This window comes from Pelophylax lessonae (genome assembly GCF_965119305.1).
Source record: "Pelophylax lessonae genome assembly, chromosome: 9".
NCBI lineage: Eukaryota > Metazoa > Chordata > Amphibia > Anura > Ranidae > Pelophylax > Pelophylax lessonae.
The window spans coordinates 264939474-264959856 of record NC_138776.1 but is presented as its reverse complement, the minus strand read 5'-3'; the positions used below and the strand labels follow the sequence as shown (position 1 = coordinate 264959856).

The 20383-nt window shown below is 44.2% G+C and overlaps 2 protein-coding genes across 2 annotated transcripts in view; both read left to right on the top strand.

Annotated features, from left to right (window-relative positions):
* The window catches only part of LOC309564442 (uncharacterized protein), a gene marked incomplete at its 3' end in the record, with an annotated part of 317628 nt that overhangs the window by 51600 nt on the left and 245645 nt on the right, over positions 1–20383 (top strand). Inside the window, 1 exon segment of the mRNA XM_082269072.1 lies at positions 9129–9317. Within this exon segment, the coding sequence (XP_082125198.1) occupies positions 9129–9317 (189 nt within the window).
* On the top strand, positions 9504–14818 carry LOC309563923 (uncharacterized protein; the record flags this gene model as incomplete). Its single annotated transcript, XM_082268555.1, has 2 exons — positions 9504–9572; positions 13871–14818. The coding sequence occupies 2 exons, from the start codon at positions 9504–9506 to the stop codon at positions 14777–14779; spliced, it is 978 nt and encodes a 325-aa protein (XP_082124681.1). The 3' UTR covers positions 14780–14818.

Genomic DNA, 20383 nt, shown 5'->3' with positions numbered 1-20383 from the left:
CACCATTGATATTTTTAGCTATCTGTAAGGGGGGTAATTGTTCCCAATGACCACAGGTGTAAGGAGCATTCTTCCTCACTCAAGGTTTCATGGAACCCTTGGGTTCCTCCAGGGTTGATAAGGGTTCTGTGAGCAATGAGTAAGTTCTGCCTCTGAGATAAGTTCCCCCTAACACCATTGATCTTTTTAGCTACGAGTGTAAGGAGCATTCTTCTTCAACCAGGGTTCCATAAAATCCATGGGTTCCTCCAGAGGTTGCTAAGGGTTCTTTGAGCAATGAATAAGTTCTGCCTCTGAGATGTGTTTAAGGAGCATTCTTCCTCAATCAAGGTTCCATGAAACCCTTGGGTTCTTCCAGGGTTGATAAGGGTTCTGTGAGCAATGAGTAAATTCTGCCACCCACATAAGTTCCCACTGACACCATTGATCTTTTTAGCTACAAGCATAAGGAGCATTCTTCCTCACTCAAGGTTCCATGGATCCCTTGGGTTCCTTCAGGGGTTGATAAGGGTTCTGTGAATAATGGGTAAGTTCTGCCTCTGAGATAAGTTCCCACTAACACCATTGATCTTTTTAGCTATCTGTAAGGGGGGTTTTATTCCAATGACCACAAGTGTAAGGAGCTTTCTTCCTCAATCAAGGTTCCATGGATCCCTTGGGTTCCTTCAGGGGTTCATAAGGGTTCTGTGAGCAATGAGTAAGTTCTGCCTCTGAGATAAGTTCCCACTAACACCATTGATCTTTTTAGCTACAAGTGTAAGAAGTATTCTTCCTCAACCATGGGTTCCTCCAGAGGTTGCTAAGGGTTCTTTGAGCAATGAGTAAGTTCTGCCTCTGAGATATGTTTAAGGAGCATTCTTCCTCAATCAAGGTTCCATGGATCCCTTGGGTTCCTCCAGGGGTTGATAAGGGTTCTTTGAGCAATGGGTAAGTTCTGCCTCGGAGATAAGTTCCCAATTACACCATTGATCTTTTTAGCTACAAGTGTAAGGAGCATTCTTCCTTAATCAAGGTTACGTGGAACCCTTGGGTTCCTCCAGGGGTTGATAAGGGTTCTTTGAGCAATGAGTAAGTTCTGCCTCGGAGATAAGTTCCCAATTACACAATTGATCTTTTTAGCTACAAGCATAAGGAACATTCTTCCTCAATCAAGGTTCCATTGAACCCTTGGGTCCCTCCAGGGGTTGTTAAGGGTTATTTTTATTATTCCATGGAACCCTTGGGTTTCTCCATGGGTTGTTAATGGTTATTTGAGCAATGAGTAAGTTCTGCCTCTGAGATAAGTTCCCACTGACACCATTGATCTTTTTAGCTACAAGTGTAAGGAGCATTCTTCCTTAATCAAGGTTCCATGGAACCCTTGGGTTCCTCCAGGGGTTGATAAGGGTTCTGTGAGCAATGAGTACGTTCTGCCTCTGAGATAAGTTCCCACTGACACCATTGATCGTTTAGCTACAAGTGTAAGGAGCATTCTTCCTCAACCAAGGTTCCATGGAATCCTTGGGTTCCTCCTGAGGTTGCTAGGGGTTCTTTGAGCAATGAGTAAGTTCTTACTCTGAGATAAGTTCCCACTGACACCATTGATCTTTTAGCTATCTGTAAGGGGGTAATTCTTCCCGAAGACCACAACTGTAAGGAACATTCCATCTCAGCCAAGTTTCCATAGAACCCATGGTTTCTTCCAGAGGTTGCTAGTTGTTCCTTTTTCACAATGAGCAATTCCTGCCTCTCAGATAAGTTCCCATTGACACCATTGATCTTTTTAGATATCTGTTAGAGGGTAAGTCTTCCCAATGACCACAAGTTTAAGAAGAATTCTTCCTCAACCAGGGTTCCAAAGAACCCATAGGTTCCTCCATAGGTTAAAGGCTCTTTGACCAATGATACATTTCTGCCTCTCAGAGAAGTTCCCACTGACACCATTGATCTTTTTTGATATCTGGAAGAGTATTCTTCTCAGTGAACACAAGTGTAAGTAGCATTCTTCCTCAATCAGGATTCCAAAGAACCCTTGGCCATCAAGAGGCTCACTTTTTTAGCTTTACTTTTGGAGGATCCTGTTTACGTTTTGTTTTGACTTATTGGCCTCTTGCGCACAGACGTTTGCAGGCATATTAGATGCCTGGCATAACGTTTCCATTGTTTTGCCATGGCCAGGGAGCAGCAGCTGGTGTGTACGACCTGCTATACAAGTGAATGAAAGCACGCGTCTGTAGTCTGTTTAGAAGGGCATGCGTGTATGGCACATTTTCATGTGCATGAGGCCTTAAACTGTGAAGTCAGGTACAAGTCATGGGTATTGTTAACATTTTCGTGTTGTTTAATATTGAATAAAATGTGGTTGGGATTTTGTAGGTGTGGCGAAAAGTGTCCGTGATCAATAGAGTGTCCCCGAATTTCATTTTGAAAATCCGGTCACCAGTCAAACTGAGAATATACTGTTTATAAATCCTGGGCAGATAATATCTATTGAGAAATAAATAAAAGTAAAAATCTCCACTTGGTTGGAGTAGAGAGGACCCCATCGATAAGGAGATACAGTACAGCCATGGCCAAAAGTTTTGAGAATGACACAAATATTATGTAGCGGTACCCCTGCAGGAGCCACTTGGATATTGGTTTGCCTGGGCCTCCCACTGATTACTCCACAGCCAGATACAGGGTATTTGCACACACTCTTCAGCTCGTTATCTTCAATGACCAGTCTAGGGGATTTGTTTTTGTATTTTATTTGAAGAACTTGGATAGGAGAAGGGATTCAGTAGGATATTCCAAATTAACAACTCACAGATGAGGACATCTCTCTTAATAGAACTGTATAGCAGATCATCTGCAGGACCATACAGTGCCTGTGTGGGATGAACAAGTCCCTTTGTAGCTTAAGGAACTCAGTGAACTTTGTCTCTTCAAGACGCTAATTGGTGTCTTCTGTAGCTTGCCCCCAGTAACTGACTTCTAACACCCAGAGGGGGATTCAACAGTCCAAGGATCTCCCGTTGGGGTCTGTACTCATAGGGCTCCTGAAGCACACACGCCAGCCCTCTTCAGTGGTACCAGACAGGATCCGTGGACATCCTCCCTCAGTCAGTTCTCATAAGGACCCTGGGTTGCAACTTCAATGTTTCAGGCCCCCAGGTCGACCACCTGAGGCTGCATGGCCGCCTGTGCTGGGGAGAGGCAACAGCCCCCTCCTCACCTGGACCACTTGCTGTAGAGGTAGACTGGACCCTGAGCCCATGTACACCCACCTAGAGCACATTGAGCAGACCTCACTAAACAATCACAGCTCAATGTTAAGCAGACAGCACATAAACCTGGCTGTCTCCCTGTCAAGCTGAGAAACCTAAAACTATATATACGCACTCTAGAACCTACCTAGGAGGGAGCTACATTAATTTTCACAAAGTCTGTTGCCTCAGTTTTTATGATGGCAATTTGCATATACTCCAAAATGTGATGAAGAGCAATCAGATGAATTGCAAATAATTGCAAAGTCCTTCTTTGCCATGAAAATAAATGTAATCCCATAAAAAACATTTCTACTTTATTCGTGAAAAAGGCTTCAGGGCGCCCAAGAAAGTCCAGCAAGCACCAAGACCATCTCCTACAGTTGATTCAGATGCGGAATCGGGGCACCACCAGTGCAGAGCTTGCTTAGGAATGGCAGCAGGCAGGTGTGAGTGCATCTGCACGTACGGTGAGGCCAAGACTTTTGGAGGATGGCCGGGTGTCAAGAAGAGCAGCAAAGAAGCCACTTCTCTCCAGGAAAAACATATGGGATAGACTGATATTCTGCAAAAGGTACAGGGATTTGACTCCTGAGGACTGAGGGAAAGTCATTTTCTCTGATGAATACCCTTTCTGATTGTTGGGGGCATCTGAAAAAAACCTTGTCCGAAGAAGAAAAGGTGAGTGCTACCATCAGTCCTATGTCCTGCCAACAGTAAAGCATCCCGAGACCATTCATGTGTGGGGTCGCTTCTCAGCCAAGGGAGTGGGCTCACTCACAATTTTGCCTAAGAACACATCCATGAATATAAAATGCTACAAAAACGTCCTCCGAGAGCAACTTCTCCCAACCATCCAAGAACAGTTTGGTGAGGAACAATTCCTTTTCCAGCATGATGGAGCACCTTGCCATAGGGCAAAGGTGCTAACTAAGTGGCTTGGGGAACAAAACATTGAAATTTTGGGTCCATGGGCAGGAAACTTTTCAGACCTTAATCCCATTGAGAACTTGTGGTCAATCCTCAAGTAAACAAAAAGCACCCTACAAATTATGACAAACTCCAAGCATTGATTATACAAGAATGGGGGGCGGCCATCAGTCAGGATGTGGCCCAGAAGTTTATTGACAGCATGCCAGGGCAAGCTGCAGAGGTTCTGAAATAGGAGGGTCAACAGTGTATTGACTCTTTGCATAAACTTCATGACATTGTCAATAAACGACTTTGACACTTATGGAATGCTTGCAATTGTACTGCAGTATACCATAGTAACATCTGGCAAAAAGATCTAAAAACACTGATGGAGCAGACTTTGTGAAAATTAATATTTGAGTCATTCTTGAAACTTTAGACCACGGCTGGTCATACACACACACAGCACAAGGCCGTGTTCACGCTACGAGACACTGCATCTCCTCCGAGCTCCACAAGGTGGGGATCTCACTTCTGCCCAGACAGGAAGTCTCTATGGAAGACAGGAAGTGACATCTGGTACAGACAGGAAGTGATGTCAGGTACAGATAGGAGGTTCAGGGGGGGAAGAGCTAAATTCGGAGGCCGTAGAGATGTGACCTTGCTGGAACTGGAGGAGGTAATAAGATATTATTTTCTAGTTACACCCAGTAACCCCCCCCCCGGCATGTTCCGTCCTCTTCCTCCATAGTCACTGTGACGTCCTTTATCTCCAGCAGATGATGATACATACATATATAGTGTGGAAGCCTATATTAACCCCCTTCAGGGGCAGAACATTCCCCCACTTACGGCGCGGGAACATTTTCTTCATTTTGGAGGTGTGACGCATTTCCACCAATGGCATTTTCTATCCATTAGCCTATCTTAACGTATTTTATGACTTTTTAGGCCCCGTTCACTCTATGATTGCGTTTATGCGCATTTTGGGTGCGTTTTTTTCATGCGTTACACATAAGGCATATTTCAGTGGGCTCGCCAATGTGTGAAAAATGCACCAAAGTAGACCATGTACATCAAGCTTTGCTTTTATTTTTTTTAACTTGCTTGGTTTGGCTCGCTTGTCGAGTGTTTTCTTGCACATGGAAAAATGTGCATCTGCTTGCCGCATTTGGGGTGCCATTAACACAGAATGGCGCCTCAAGCACGAAACACGCTTTTCATGCGTTTTTCGTAAATGTGCACAAAAACAAGTGATTTTGTGCATGTTCACGAAACACTGAGGTGTGAATATGGTCTTCTAAGGTCTCATTCATTCCTTTACTTTCCTGAAATGTGCACAGAAATGGGCATTCCTGGAAACCCAGTGAAAAGCGTACACTGTGCTTGCAACATCGTTAATTCTTAATGACACTCCAAATGCGGTAACATTCATGTGACAAAACGCTTTAAAACATGGGTGTCCAACCTTTTGGTTTCTCTGGGCCACATTGAGTGTAGAGAAATTTTCTCGGGCCGCATATAAAATATATACTATAGTTAAGGTATATAAGTAAAAAAACGCTGCTGCGCCCTTCCCGTGCTGCCGCGCCCCCCCCAGAACTAATTTAACACAACTAGTGGATGTTCCCCTCTGAGGCAGCCTTTGCCTACAGTTAGTTGGAAGCCTCTGTGGCCGTGCCCCCGACTCAACTTCCGTCCTCCCCAGCAAAAAAAAAAAATTGTTAGGGGGCTGTGGGCCGCATCTGGCTCGGAACCACGGGCAATGCGGCCCACAGCCCCCTAACAATTTTTTTTTTTGCTGGGGAGGAAGGAAGTTGAGTCGGGGGCATGGCCACAGAGGCCGCAGGTTGGACATGCCTGCTTTAAAATGTGCATTGGAAAAATGCATGGAGCTCAGTACCAAAAAAGGAGCAGGAGCTACACTGGCGCCTTTGTTGCGTGTTGGGCAGCTTAATAAAGTGAAATGGCTGCTCTATGCTGTAGCCCAACAAACACACAAAAATAAGTGCAGATTTTAATGTTTCTGTATTTATTTTAGTCATTTTACTTTGGAATAATGTGACTATAACATTTACATAATTATCTCAAATCCGCACCACAAATAATTCGCACCAAAGTCTCCTGAGTACAAGGATATCACATCAGGGCCATCTTTATGTAGCAGTTGAGTCCAAACCTGAAGTTCACTGTTAAAGTTACTTGAGGTGTTTTTCTATATCTCCCATTTGGGAAAACTGGAAAAGAGGGACACGTCCATGTGCAGATGGTCCAGATCTGCTGTTTCAAGGACTGATCCTACGTTTTTCTTCTCAGTCGCTGGCTCTAATGGCATGGTTGTTGAGGTTTTGAGACATGGACATTGCGATGGTTGTTGATGTTCTGAGGGATGGACATTGCGATGGTTGTTGATGTTCAGGTTCTGAGGGATGGACATTGCGATGGTTGTTGATGTTCTGAGGGATGGACATTGCGATGGTTGTTGATGTTCTGAGGGATGGCCATTGCGATGGTTGTTGATGTTCTGAGGGATGGACATTGTGATGGTTGTTGATATTCAGGTTCTGAGGGATGGACATTGCGATGGTTGTTGATGTTCTGAGGGATGGCCATTGCGATGGTTGTTGATGTTCTGAGGGATGGACATTGCGATGGTTGTTGATGTTCTGAGGGATGGCCATTGCGATGGTTGTTGATGTTCTGAGGGATGGACATTGTGATGGTTGTTGATATTCAGGTTCTGAGGGATGGACATTGCGATGGTTGTTGATGTTCTGAGGGATGGCCATTGCGATGGTTGTTGATAGCCAGGTTCTGAGGGATGGACATTGCGATGGTTGTTGATGTTCTGAGGAATGGACATTGCGAGGGTTGTTGGATGTCCAAGTTCTGAGGCATGGACATTGCGATGATTGTTGATGTCCAAGTTCTGGGGCATGGACATTTCAATGATTGTTGATGTCCAGGTTCTGAAGGATGGACATTGCGATGGTATTGATGTCCAAGTTCTGAGGGATGGAAATTATGATGGTTGTTGATGTTCAGGTTCTGAGGGATGGCCATTGCGATGGTTGTTGATATCCAGGTTCTGAGGGATGGACATTGCGATGGTTGTTGATGTTCTGAGGGATGGACATTGTGATGGTTGTTGATGTCCAAGTTCTGAGGCATGGACATTGCGATGATTGTTGGTGTCCAAGTTCTGAGGCATGGACATTGCGATGATTGTTGATGTCCAGGTTCTGAGGCATGGACATTGTGATGATTGTTGATGTCCAAGTTGTGAGGGATGAACATTGTGATAATTGTTGATGTCCAGGTTCTGAAGGATGGACATTATGATGATTGTTGATGTTCAGGTTCTGAGGGATGGATGTTTCAATGGTTGTTGATGTTCTGAGGGATGGACATTGTGATGGTTGTTGATGTTCAGGTTCTGAGGGATGGACATTGTGATGGTTGTTGATGTTCAGGTTCTGAGGGATGAACATTGTGATGGTTGTTGATGTTCAGGTTCTGAGGGATGGACATTACGATGGTTGTTGATGTTCAGATTCTGAGGGATGGACATTGTGATGGTTGTTGATGTTCAGGTTCTGAGGGATGAACATTGTGATAGTTGTTGATGTTCAGGTTCTGAGGGATAGACATTGCGAATTCTGCCAACCCTGAAGGCCAGTAGGTCCACTTCTTGTAAAGTTTATTGTTGGACTTGGAAGGCTCATTTTTGGTGGTGCGAGTCCAATTTTTTCACCACAAGAGCTTCTCTGTGGGATGAATTCTTTCTTATCTTCTAGTGGATGTGGACCAACATGTGGCATTAGAAGGGATTGCTGCTCTCCCAATCAGCCATGTAGACAAATATGAGGGTGGCTTTAGTCTGTGTGTCTTTTGCCACAATCATGCCCTCAAAGCATTTTGCCCCTGCCCATTGGGGCTTGGTCATAGGACTATGGCTAAGCCCCAGTGAGCAGGGCAAAATGTGTCAGGGCAGGAGCAAGAGAAGGATCTAGGCAAACAGAATCTGGCAGCAGCAAAACACTGGAGCGAGAGGTACTTAGTAGGGGAGGACCTAAATATCTTCCTAGGAGCCAGCATCAGGTGGAAACCGATTACTGAGGGCTGCTGGGAAACACCCGCCGGTGGACACTGGAATTACAACCCTCGCCCAGGGAACCACAGTGCCACCTGCAGGTGATCCAGGTCCTGACATAGAGATTGCTCTCTATGGCCTGGAGGTTGTCCAAGCTGTCTGAGTCTGTCTTTTAGCCACATCTTTGGTGAGGAAAAGTCATAATTAGGGCATCCCAGGAAGGGTGTTCTGCCTTCTTCTTCCACTACTTCAGGCAAATGTCAAGATCTATGGTTTAAAAGAAAGGCTTCCCGCTTTTCTGTGAAAACGTATAGTCCTTTGCTCTTGAAACTGTTTCCTAAAAACAGAACATAGTGGGTATATGGCCCCTATGGCTGGCCTATAGTTTGTCTTATTTATAGTTTCCAGTCTTTGGTAGATGGCAATGCTATGCAGTTGTTAAAAAATCTCTGAGAGGAGATATGAAAAAAGATTTTGGGAATATCCTATGACATTGCTGTTGGTGTTTTTCCATACAGAGGTTTCTTGTGAAGTCATCTCCGTACTTCCATCTCACTGCCTGGAAACGCCGGGAAGATTGTACCAGTCACCAAGGATCATTTAGCATTTAACAGGAAAGGTGAGTGGTGCTGGGAATTCTGGGACATTATCCAGTAACAGACAAGGGATGTGTCTGGATGGTGACTGTATCATTGTGTGTGTCAGGTTCCTATAAGGTGTCAGGATGTCACTGTCTATTTCTCCATGGAGGAGTGGGAGTATTTAGAAGGACACAAGGATCTCTACAAGGACGTCATGATGGAGAACCATCATCAGGTAGATGATTGGCAATTGTTGGTAGTTATGGTTTATACACAAACATGTTTGTTACAATAAATGTTTTATTATATATGTAGAATGGAAACCTCGAGGATTTTAATATCATTATCAAAGAAGAGTTTAAAGAGGAGGATGATGAGTACGGGGTGCTAGCATTTTCAGAAGGACACAAGAATGTTATGATGGAGCCAACTGAGAGATGCCCCCGTCCTCTGTATTCCGAGGATTCCACACAGGAAGGTCACACCATCCCTCACCATCATCAGGTGGGTGGAGTTGAGGGTCGGGAACATAAAGTGATTGAACACTCTGACATGTGGAGACGATGTGTGGACTCTACAAGATGATATTTTCTATGTGATCTCACATCATAAATACTTCTATGTTACAGATGTTATTTTCTGCCATTCTGTTGGTTTAGGGTGAAGATCTGATTAAAATAAAAGTTGAGGATGAAGAAGAAGAGACGTTTGTGGAGGATGATGATCATTCTACAGAGGAGGCTGGTGAGATCTGCACAGGTGAGCCATAATATATTCTTCTGTTATATCTGTTTTGTAGGCAGGGGTCACTCTGTTGCCCCATTAGAAGATATGTTCCTTTAAGGAAGGAGAATGAGGTTATTTCCTCCAGTCAGTATCATTTAAGTACTCTGGGTGGAGCTTAGCTAGGGGGAGCACTGCTTGGCTGATGGGAAGATTGGTGAGAAAGAGATGACCTCGAGGAAAGCACCTTTATTCTTTACAACCCCTGGGATGGGCACCCCTACTACTGGGCACACAAAGTTAAGACCACCATCCGGATCAGAACTGCTGAATGGTTAATAGAGAAGTTAAAGATTTAAAGGACATTTGGAGGAACATTTTCAAATAAACTTATGTTGGACCAATCTTCTGGCTGCTTCATGTGTCTGAAGCGGATCCTTAGTAACCTTGGTAGTGTGAAGACTTGTAAAGCCCATGCTAGACTGTGCACCTCATGAGGTACCACCGTGGAGAAGAGGGATCCTGTGTGCAAGCCTGGTCGGGCTAGGGGATGATGGTGGATGAGGAAGTGAGAGCCTGTCCCGAAACCACAGGCAAGTCATCAGGCCTGATACAGAGAGTGTCCCCAGCCAGCAGAGCCCTGCTGATCGACGTGACTAGTGATATAGTGAGGGTGTGCACAGGGCACCCCTCGTCTTAGCGCACCGTACGTTCAGGTGTAAAGGAGGAAATTAATACTTAGGGGGCTGTGGACTATGTGCAGCCTTTGAGTTAGGCTTTAAACTGTCGAGTCCTGATGGAGGACATGTGGGTGACTCAACAAAATGGCGGCCGCCAGCACACGGACTCCAACTCCCTGTTGCGTAAATTAAATAGATGAAAGATGGCTCCAGCTCCTGTTCTCCACCTGTAGAGAACTCCCTTGACGCGTTTCACCCTTTTTGGGGCTTAATCTTAGAGTTGTCTGTGTGCAGACGGCTGCCATTTTGTTGAAGTCTACAAACCCATTCTGTCTGTCATGCTCCAGCCTATCCACATGCTGATCTGACTGATACAGGTTTGGGGGGGCATTTGAGCTGTACTGTTTTCATTGTTTTAGGCTACATATGTGGGTTACTCAGTCATGTTTGTGGGCACAGCCTACATGTTTCTGCACACTGAATGGTCCAGGATAGGACAGGAGTTGAGTAACTTGAGCCAAAATTAGGTTGCTAATAGTCACCTCCCTGTCCTGCACAGTAGATCTTTGTTTTTCCTAGCTTTTCTCAACCTATTTAACACATAGGAACCCTTGAAACGACTTTCTGGTCTTGGGGTTAGGGTGATGGTCAGTGGGACGAATGCTCCTTACAGTTGTGGCCATTGGGACAAATTACCCCCTTACAGATAGCTAAAATGTTCAATGGTGTCGGTAGCAACTTATCTGAGAGGCTTCACTGTAGGGATGGTATTGACCAGGTGATGAGCGGTGCTTGGTTTCCTCCAGACATGATGCTTGCCATTCAGGCCAAAGAGTTCAATCTTTGTTTCATCAGACCAAGGAATTTTGTTTCTCATGGTCTGAGAGTCCTTCAGGTGCCTCTTGGCAAACTCCTGTGCCTTTTACTGAGGAGTGGCTTCCGTCAGACCACTCTACCAAACAGACCTGATTGGTGGAGTGCTGCAGAGTTTGTTGTTCTTATGGAAAGTTCTCCTCTCTCCACAGAGAAATGCTGGAGCTCAATCAGAGTGACCATCGGGTTCTTGCTCACCTCCCTTGCTAAGGCCTGTGACGGTGGCGGGTATCAGACCCCTAGCCTTCTCATCCACCTCGTGACCAAAGACCAAGCAATCTCACACCCTGCCGTCACTTGCGTAACAATGCCACTCTCAGCTGCACCCAGCACACAGATATTCCAGCTTGAGGGACCACAATCTAGATGCCAGCAGACTGAGAGCGATTGTCACCGGGTTAATTAAACGATTAACCCTTTCACTGCCACCACCGCTACGTTTTGAGCTTAGCGGACGCTCCTGATTTCACAAATATCAATTAGGACTTTAGAATAACCGTCTGTAACACACACTGTCACCTGACAAGAATGTTTCAGATAGGTTAGCCTAAACAGTACAAATATCAATTATGACTTTAAAATAACTGTCTATAACACACAGTAGAGCACTTCGGGAGGCAGATTCGTTTGGGTCAAGTTGCGTTTAAGAGCTTAGAGACAAAGTTTAACACTTTTCAAAATAAGGTTTAATTATAAGAAAGGTTAAAAATTGGTGCGAATAAAAATATTTACAGAAAAATGGGTTACAAAGAAATGGAGACACAATATACAGCAATTTCGAAATAGGAGAATAAAAGAATGAAAATACTTGCATTAAAACGGTCCTGGTATTACCTTAAGTTTCAGAGTTGAACAGGTATGTTTGGTTCTCCTTGGGGCGGTGTTATGCCGTCGATCTTAGGATGAGAACTGAGAACTCTCTCAGTTCCTCTGTTTTTCTCTGACTCTCCAGGGGGCGTCACCAGAAGACCTTAGCCAATATGCTCTGAGTCTTCTAAACTGCTACGGGACCTCCCCGTTTGACAGATTAATAAAAGCACTCATATTTTGAGAATTGAAACGGTTTACACGCTTGAAACCGATATCTTATGGTCCGGTTTGGAATGTCCTATCTTTAGACACTAAACATGGGGTATTTCGGACTAACCTCTGCCCTGTACGCCCTTGGATCGCTAGCTTGCCTTTCCTAGGCATCACGGCGTCCGTGCTTGGACTTAATTCGATGGGTATTTTATGGGGCACTCAAATATCTACTTTTTGTTAATATGTTATATTTGTTTAAAAAGATATGAAGTTTCATGGTCAACTGTGTCATTTTCCGAAATTACCTAGTAGCCATATGCTGGGTTCAGATTACAAATTAACTCTTAAAGCATGAGGAGACTGAATGTCTGCTTGGTCAAAGCTTGTGTATGGTAAAGGTGTGAAAAATGTCAGCTTAGCAGGAACCTGGCATATAGTGACCCAGGGGGTCATTAAACTGCCAAAAGGCTGGAGGAAGGAGCTGGTAAGCATGACCCATTTGCCTTTAACACTGTCAACTTAGCTTGTAACACAAGATGGATGCCTGTGACAGCGCCTGAACGAAATGGCGGCTTGACGAACCAGAGTGCCAACGCAAGATATCATTACAAGGCCCTTCTCTCCGATCACTCAGTTTGGCCAGGCTGCCCGCTCTAGGAAGAGTCCTGGTGGTTCCAAACTTCTTCCATTTACAGATGATGGAGGCCACTGGGCTCATTGGGACCTTCAATGCTGCAGAAATGTTTCTGTATCCTTCCCAAGATCTGTGCCTCCATAAAATTTTGTCTTGGAGGTTCTTCAACTTCATGGCTTGGTTTTTGCTCTGACATGCCCTTTCCAAATCATGTCCAGTCAACTGAATTTACCACAGGTGGACTCCAGTCAAGTTGTAGAAACATCTCAAGGATGGTCAGTGGAAACAGGATGCACCTGAGCTAAATTTTAAATGTGTCATGGCAAAGGTAGTGAATACTGTATGTACGTTATTTTTTAACATTTTTAATATATTTGCAAAGATTTCAAACAAACTTCTTTCACGTTGTCATTGTGGGGGATTGTTTGTAGACTTTTGTGGAAAATAATGAATTTTATCAATTTTGGAATAAGGCTGTAACATAACAAAATGTGGAAAAAGTGAGGCGCTGTGAATACTTTCCGGATGCACCGTATAGTCCTCGCAATGGAACAACATAGAATGGGCAGAAATATTTTGACATATGTACTACCCGTATAAATTCCAGCCAATGCGTGGGTCACCGCAGCATCACACATAAGCAGAGGGAACATAGAATAGAAGATTCCATAGTGTAATACTGTTAGGCTACTTTGATTTAAGTTAAAAAGAATTACTTACAAATATAGTCAAAGGTAAGCACACAAACATTGTGCCGCTTCAACAAGCTGGCGGGCGTGATGACGTCACTGCTGTAGCTCCAGCCTACATGTTTCGTCCACACAGATGTCTTCATTTCTTTTATTACTTGTGGGGTTCTTCTCCCGAAGTGAACTTTAATCCCCCTCTGTAGCAGGAGTCCCATGACCCACCACCAGGGCCTTTAGTTGTGTGAACAGCACACAACTGTCAGTTCCTATTTGTCCCCCCAATTTGTGACAAGGCCAGATTAACATGGAAGTGACTAGTGAGAAGGTCCGAAGGCCCTTTTACCAGTTGGAGTACGAGAGTAAGAGTCCAAGTTGGACCCACAGAGGACATCTGCTTACCTGAATCTACCTGATCCAGATTAAATCCTGGCTTAGATTAAATGTTCAAGTCATAACTTTTTTTTATCTTTTTTTCCAGGACACGCTATCAAGAAACTCTCAAAGGATCATCTCACTTTATTTCCAGATTGTAAAATTGAAGATGAGGACATCACAGGAGATTTAGTTGGACTTCACAATGTGGATAGACATTGGGACCCCTCTGACTCTGAGCAATTTTGTACTGTGAGGGATGGTGCCGAATTTCAGGAGGAGAAGACATTTTCTGATCCTGAATGTGCAGAAAGTGTTATCTTTGAACCAAGGCCCAAGGCAAAACAGAGATCGCAAACGGCAGAGAAGTCGCACGCCTGCCCCGACTGCGGGAAATGTTTTATCACGAGATCACTACTTGTCAGACATCAAAGATCTCACACGGGGGAGAAGCCATATTCCTGCTCTCAGTGCGGGAAATCGTATTCACAAGCATCAAAACTCGTCAGACATCAGAGATGCCACAGGGGGGAGAAGCCGTATTCCTGCTCTGAGTGTGGGAAATGCTTTGTAACAAAATCAGAACTTGGCACACATCTAAGATCTCACACGGGGGAGAAGCCGTTTCCCTGCCCTGAGTGTGGGAAATGTTTTGCACAAAAAGCAAAACTTGTCAGGCATCAAAGATCTCACACAGGGGAGAAGCCGTTTCCCTGCCCTGAGTGCGGGAAACGTTTTTCAGATAAGGGCAAACTCATTAGACATCAGAGATTGCACACGGGCGAGAAACCATATTGCTGTCTAGAGTGCGGAAAATGTTATCTACAGAAATCAGTACTTGATATACATCGGAGGTCTCACACAGGAGAGAAGCCGTATTCCTGCCCCGAGTGCGGGAAATGTTTTACACAGAAATCTCATGTCTCCAGACATCGGAGGTCCCACAAGACCATGGAAGTGATTGTGTCCTGAGTATGAAAATTAGTTTCTATACCAGGAAGTGACTCACATGTCAGAGAGTACTCCTCTAAATGTCGAATGCAAGGAACGAGGGGGGAGGGGCATGTCATTGCTGGATTGGCTCTTCTTCCAGTGTAGTCTGATCTCCCCTGCCATTTAGCACAAGCTTCAAAGAAAAGAGTCATGGTGAGCAAAAAGCTAAGATTTTACTTGGGGGGGTGAAGAATAGGGGGAATCACACTATACGGTGCCAGTGACTATTCAGTACAGCTATGAGCCTGCACAGGCAGCTGCATTGGCTTGTAGGCTGCCACCTGCTGTCTGAAAGTGGTAAATATCCATAGCATGATCTCGTTTAATGTAAGTTATAAGCAACAAACACGTATTGGAAAGATAAAAACACTTCACTTTAAGAGAGCGAAATTATCCAAGGATGAGGGCTGCTCTCCAAGACTTAGACTGGCTGGAAATATTGGCATTGATGAACACAGAACAGAAATAGGAATTCTTCAAAAAGTCTGCATGCCAACTCACTGCAAAAAAGATTCCCATTGGCAATACGCTTAAAAGGCTAAAAAAAAAGCCTATTTGGCTCACGGTCAAAGGTAAAGCTATAGATAATAAGGAAAGCGCTTTTAAAAATTATAAAAAAGAAGGAACACTATCATCGTTTAACCACTTGACCTCCGAAAGGTTTTAGCCACTTCATGACCAGGCCACTTTTTTGTGATACAGCACTGCGTTATTTTAACTTACAATTGCGCGGTCATGGAACGCTGTACCCAAATAAAATATATGTGCTAACGACTAAAAACAAAGCCTATGTGGCTCATGGCCAAAGTTAAAAAATATATAAATAATAAGAAAAGTGCTTTTAAAAAATATTAAAAAGAAGGAACACTATCATCGTTTAACCACTTGACATCCAAAAAGGTTTTATCCACTTCATGACCAGGCCACTTTTTTGCGATACGGCACTGCGTTATTTTAACTTACAATTGCGCGGTCAAGGAACGCTGTACCCAAATTAAATTTATGTGCTTAAGGCTAAAAATAAAGCCTATGTGGCTCATGGCCAAAGTTAAAAAATATATAAATAGTAAGAAAAGAGCTTTTAAAAAATATAAAAAAGAAGGAACACTATCATCGTTTAACCACTTGACCTCCGAAAAGGTTTTATCCACTTCATGACCAGGCCACTTTTTTGCGATACGGCACTGAGTTATTTTAACTTAAAATTGCTCGGTCAAGGAACGCTGTACCCAAATTAAATTTATGTGCTTAAGGCTAAAAATAAAGCCTTTGTGGCTCATGGCCAAAGTTAAAAAAAACTATAAATAGTAAGAAAAGAGCCTTTAAAAAATATAAAAAAGAAGGAACACTATCATCGTTTAATAACATGACCAGGACACTTTTTTGCGATACGGCACTGCGTTATTTTAACTTACAATTGCGCAGTCATGGAACGCTGTACTCAAATAAAATGTATGTCCTTTTTTCCCCACAAATATAAATTTCTCTTGGTAGTATTAGATTATTTATGCGGTTTTTATTTTTTGTGCTATAAACAAAAAAAGACCACAATTTTGAAAAAAAAAAAAAATGCTCTAAAACACACCCAATAAAAAAATGTAAAAAATCGAATTTCTGCATCAGTTTAGGCCAATAAATATTCTGCTAAATGTTTTTGTTGAGAAAAATCCCAATAAGCGTATATTGATTGGTTTGTGAAAAAAGATATAGGGTCTAAAAACTATAGGATATTTTTATGGATTTTTAATTATTTAGTTATTTTTTTTTACTAGTAATGGCGGCGATCAGGAGGACTGCGACATTGCAATGGCAAATCAGATACTAAGTGAAACTTTTTGGGGATCAGTGACACCAATACAGTGATCAGTGCTAAAAAATATGCGCTGTCACTGTATCAATGACAGTGGCAGGGAAGGGACTAACATCAGGGGCGATCAAAGGGTTAAATGTGTGCCTAGGGAGTGCTTTCTAACTGTGCGGGGGTGATTGTACTGTGGGAAGATAGAAATCCATGTTCCTGCTTAGCAGAAACACAGGATCTCTGTCTTCCCTTGTCACAGAATGGTGATCTGCCTTGTTTACATAGGCAGACCGCTGTTCTGCCTCTGTCAGGAACAATCTGCAAGTCCCAGCAGACATCTGGTCTGCTGGACCCGTTGATTGGCTCCAGCTCTGTCCAATCACAGTGGGAGCTGGTCACTGGCAGAGCGTATGTGCAACGCAAATCTGGAAGAGGTGATCCCATACAGGTAAGTGAAAGCTGCCGCTCCGCAGTGTGTATGTGTATATATATATATATATATATATATATATATATATATATATATGTGTGGGGCGGCCGGCAAGAGGTTATAAGGCTAAAAAAAAAAAAACCTATGTGGCTCACGGCCAAAGTTAAGAAAGCTATAAATAATAAAAAATAGGTTTTTAAAAAAATATAAAAATGAAGGAACACTATCATCATTTAAATGTTACAAAGAATATAACAGAATATGTAAAAAGGAAATCAAGGCAGCAAAAATTCTAAACTAACGACAGATTGCAAAAGATAGTAAGACAAACGCCAAAAATTCTTAAAATATATTAATAGTAAAAAGGTCAGGTCTAAGCATATAGGCCCTTTACAAAATAATCTGGAGTGGGTAACTGGGGACAAAGATGTGCACCCTCTAGTCAGTGTAGGAAAATTATAGTTTAGCTCAGGGCTAAGTCTGAGCTATGGAATCTGGGTCAAGGGTTTACTAAAGTTCCGGGCTGGGTGACTCATCCTGGCAGCTTTCTGGTGCCTCCCTCTGGTCTAGAAGGTTGGAGAATCTTCTAGATTTAGTGGGTGGAGGTTAGGAGGAGCTGCCTTGAATATTTATGAAGCCTCAGACAATCCCCAGAGGTAGGCTGGCAGGGGGCTGAGACCACTCCATAAATAGACACGGCCATGCCAGCAGGGACAGTCAGGTTGAAGATGGAGATATAGTGTTGAGGAGGCTGTCGGTGGCCCTGGGGGTGCACCCCCTATTCTGGGGGGGTGCCATGCCTCAGACCGGGGCTCGGGTGCTGGAAGAATCCTGCCATCACACACTGGTGGAAGCCCTTCCTGGAGGCACGGGAGCAAGAGAGGACAGAGTGATTAGATCAGCACTGCTGGGGACTGACAAGGGGGAAGACTGCCACATGTAGCCAGTCTTCCTGAATACAGCCGTATGCAAAGTTTTCATCATTCCCTGGAGATCTCCTGACCTGAGAGTCAGCTTGGTGGGCTGGTAAAGAGTCAGTCTGGAGGACTGATGTGGACAGTTGGCATGGAGGGCCAGTGAAAGGGCCAGCTGCAGCCAATTGGTTTGGCAGTCCCTGAAGAGGTGGTGCTGGGATCAGTAGCCACAGAGGAGAAATTCAAGCTCTCTCAGTATAATTTTGCTACACAACAAGGGGCTTCGAGTTCCGGCCTGCAAAGGGCTATTGCTACAATCTAACTGGGAGCCGGTCAGATCATCATACAGAGATTCAGCCGGTGCAAGCAAGTGTGTGCAGGAGGCATGTGAAGGAGACTGTATATAGATGTATATAGGAAGATATCCCTGAAGTTGTTGTTGAAGTTTTGCTAAAGTCAAGTGGGCATCACATAACCTCCCATCCCTATCCAAGTTATTACCCCTCTAATAAATAACCAAAAAAAACAAAGCCATGGTCTGTTCTCTGTATCTGGGTGCTTGTGAAGATTCGGGGTGCTTGACTGTGTAGGATCCCTGTTCATCTGTGGCTCCTGCAGGTTTGTACTACAAAGAGAAGGCATATTTAATAAATACCTTCTTCAGCTCTGTGTATACAAAGGAGCATGAGGGGGAGCTCATGGTCATAATGGGGATGGTAGTGACACAGCCCCTATTAATCCACAATGGCTCTAAATTGATAAGGTCCAGATATATTTAGGTGGACAAAGCACCTGGACCCGATGGCATCCACCCACAGATCCTAAAGGAATTGAGCTCCATCATTTCAAAGCCATTGTTTTCAATTTTTAGGGACTTGTCAAGGACTGGAATAGTACCATTGAATTGGCATAAGGCCAACGTGGTGCCTATATTTAAAAAGGGATCAAAGTCTTTGCCAAGTAACTATAGACCTGTTAGTGTAACTTCTATAGGAAGATACTGGAGAGTTTAATAAAAGGCCACATAGATGAATTCCTGCTGGAAAAAAATATTTTAAGTGACAGACAGCATGGATTCATGAAAGACAGAAGTTGTCAGAGAATTCTGATTTCTTTTTATGAGGAGGTAAGTAAAATCTAGGACAGAGGGGTGGCTGTGGACGTGGTATACTTGGACAGAGGGGTGACTGTGGACGTGGTATACTTGGACAGAGGGGTGGTTGTGGACATGGTATACTTGGACAGAGGGGTGGCTGTGGACGTGGTATTCTTGGACAGAGGGGTGGCTGTGGACATGGTATACTTGTACAGAGGGGTGTCTGTGGACGTGGTGTACTTGGACAGAGGGGTGGCTGTGGACGTAGTATACTTGGACAGAGGCGTGGCTGTGGACGTGGAATACTTGGACAGAGGGGTGGCTGTGGACGTGGTATACACGTACAGAAAGGTGGATGTGCACGTGGTATACTTGGACAGAGGGATGGCTGTGGACGTGGTATACTTGGACAGAGAGGTGGCTGTGGACGTGGTATACTTGGACAGAGAGGTAGCTGTCCTGTGGACGTAGTATACTTGGACAGAGAGGTGGCTGTGGATGTGGTATACTTGGACAGAGAGGTGGCTGTGGACGTGGTATATTTGGACAGAGAGGTAGCTGTCCTGTGGACGTAGTATACTTGGACAGAGAGGTGGCTGTGGATGTGGTATACTTGGACAGAGAGGTGGCTGTGGACGTGGTATACTTGGACAGAGAGGTAGCTGTCCTGTGGACGTAGTATACTTAGACAGAGGGGTGGCTGTGGACGTGGAATACTTGGACAGAGGGGTGGCTGTGGACGTGGAATACTTGGACAGAGGGGTGGCTGTGGACGTGGTATACTTGGACAGAGGGGTGTCTGTGGACGTGGTATACTTGGACAGAGGGGTGGCTGTGGACGTGGAATACTTGGACAGAGGGATGGCTGTGGACGTGGTATACTTGGACAGAGGGGTGGCTGTGGACGTGGAATACTTGGACAGAGGGGTGGCTGTGGACGTGGTATACTTGGATTTTGCAAATGTGTTTGATACCATTCCCTACCCGCAGCTAATGTGTAAGGTAAAGTCTACTGGCTTGGAAAGATCGGTTTTTAATTGGATAGAAAATTGGATAAAAGATAGAATTCAGAGAGTAGTGGTTAATGATTCTTACTCTGAATGGTGTAAGGTTATCAGTGGTGCACCCCAAGGTCCAGAGTTGGGACCCTTACTTTTTAATATATACTATATTACCAAAAGTATTGGGACGCCGGCCTTTACACACACATGAACTTTAATGGCATCCCAGTCTTAGTCCGTAGGGTTCAATATTGAGTTGGCCCACCCTTTGCAGCTATAACAGCTTCAACTCTTCTGGGAAGGCTGTCCACAAGGTTTAGGAGTGTCTATGGGAATGTTTC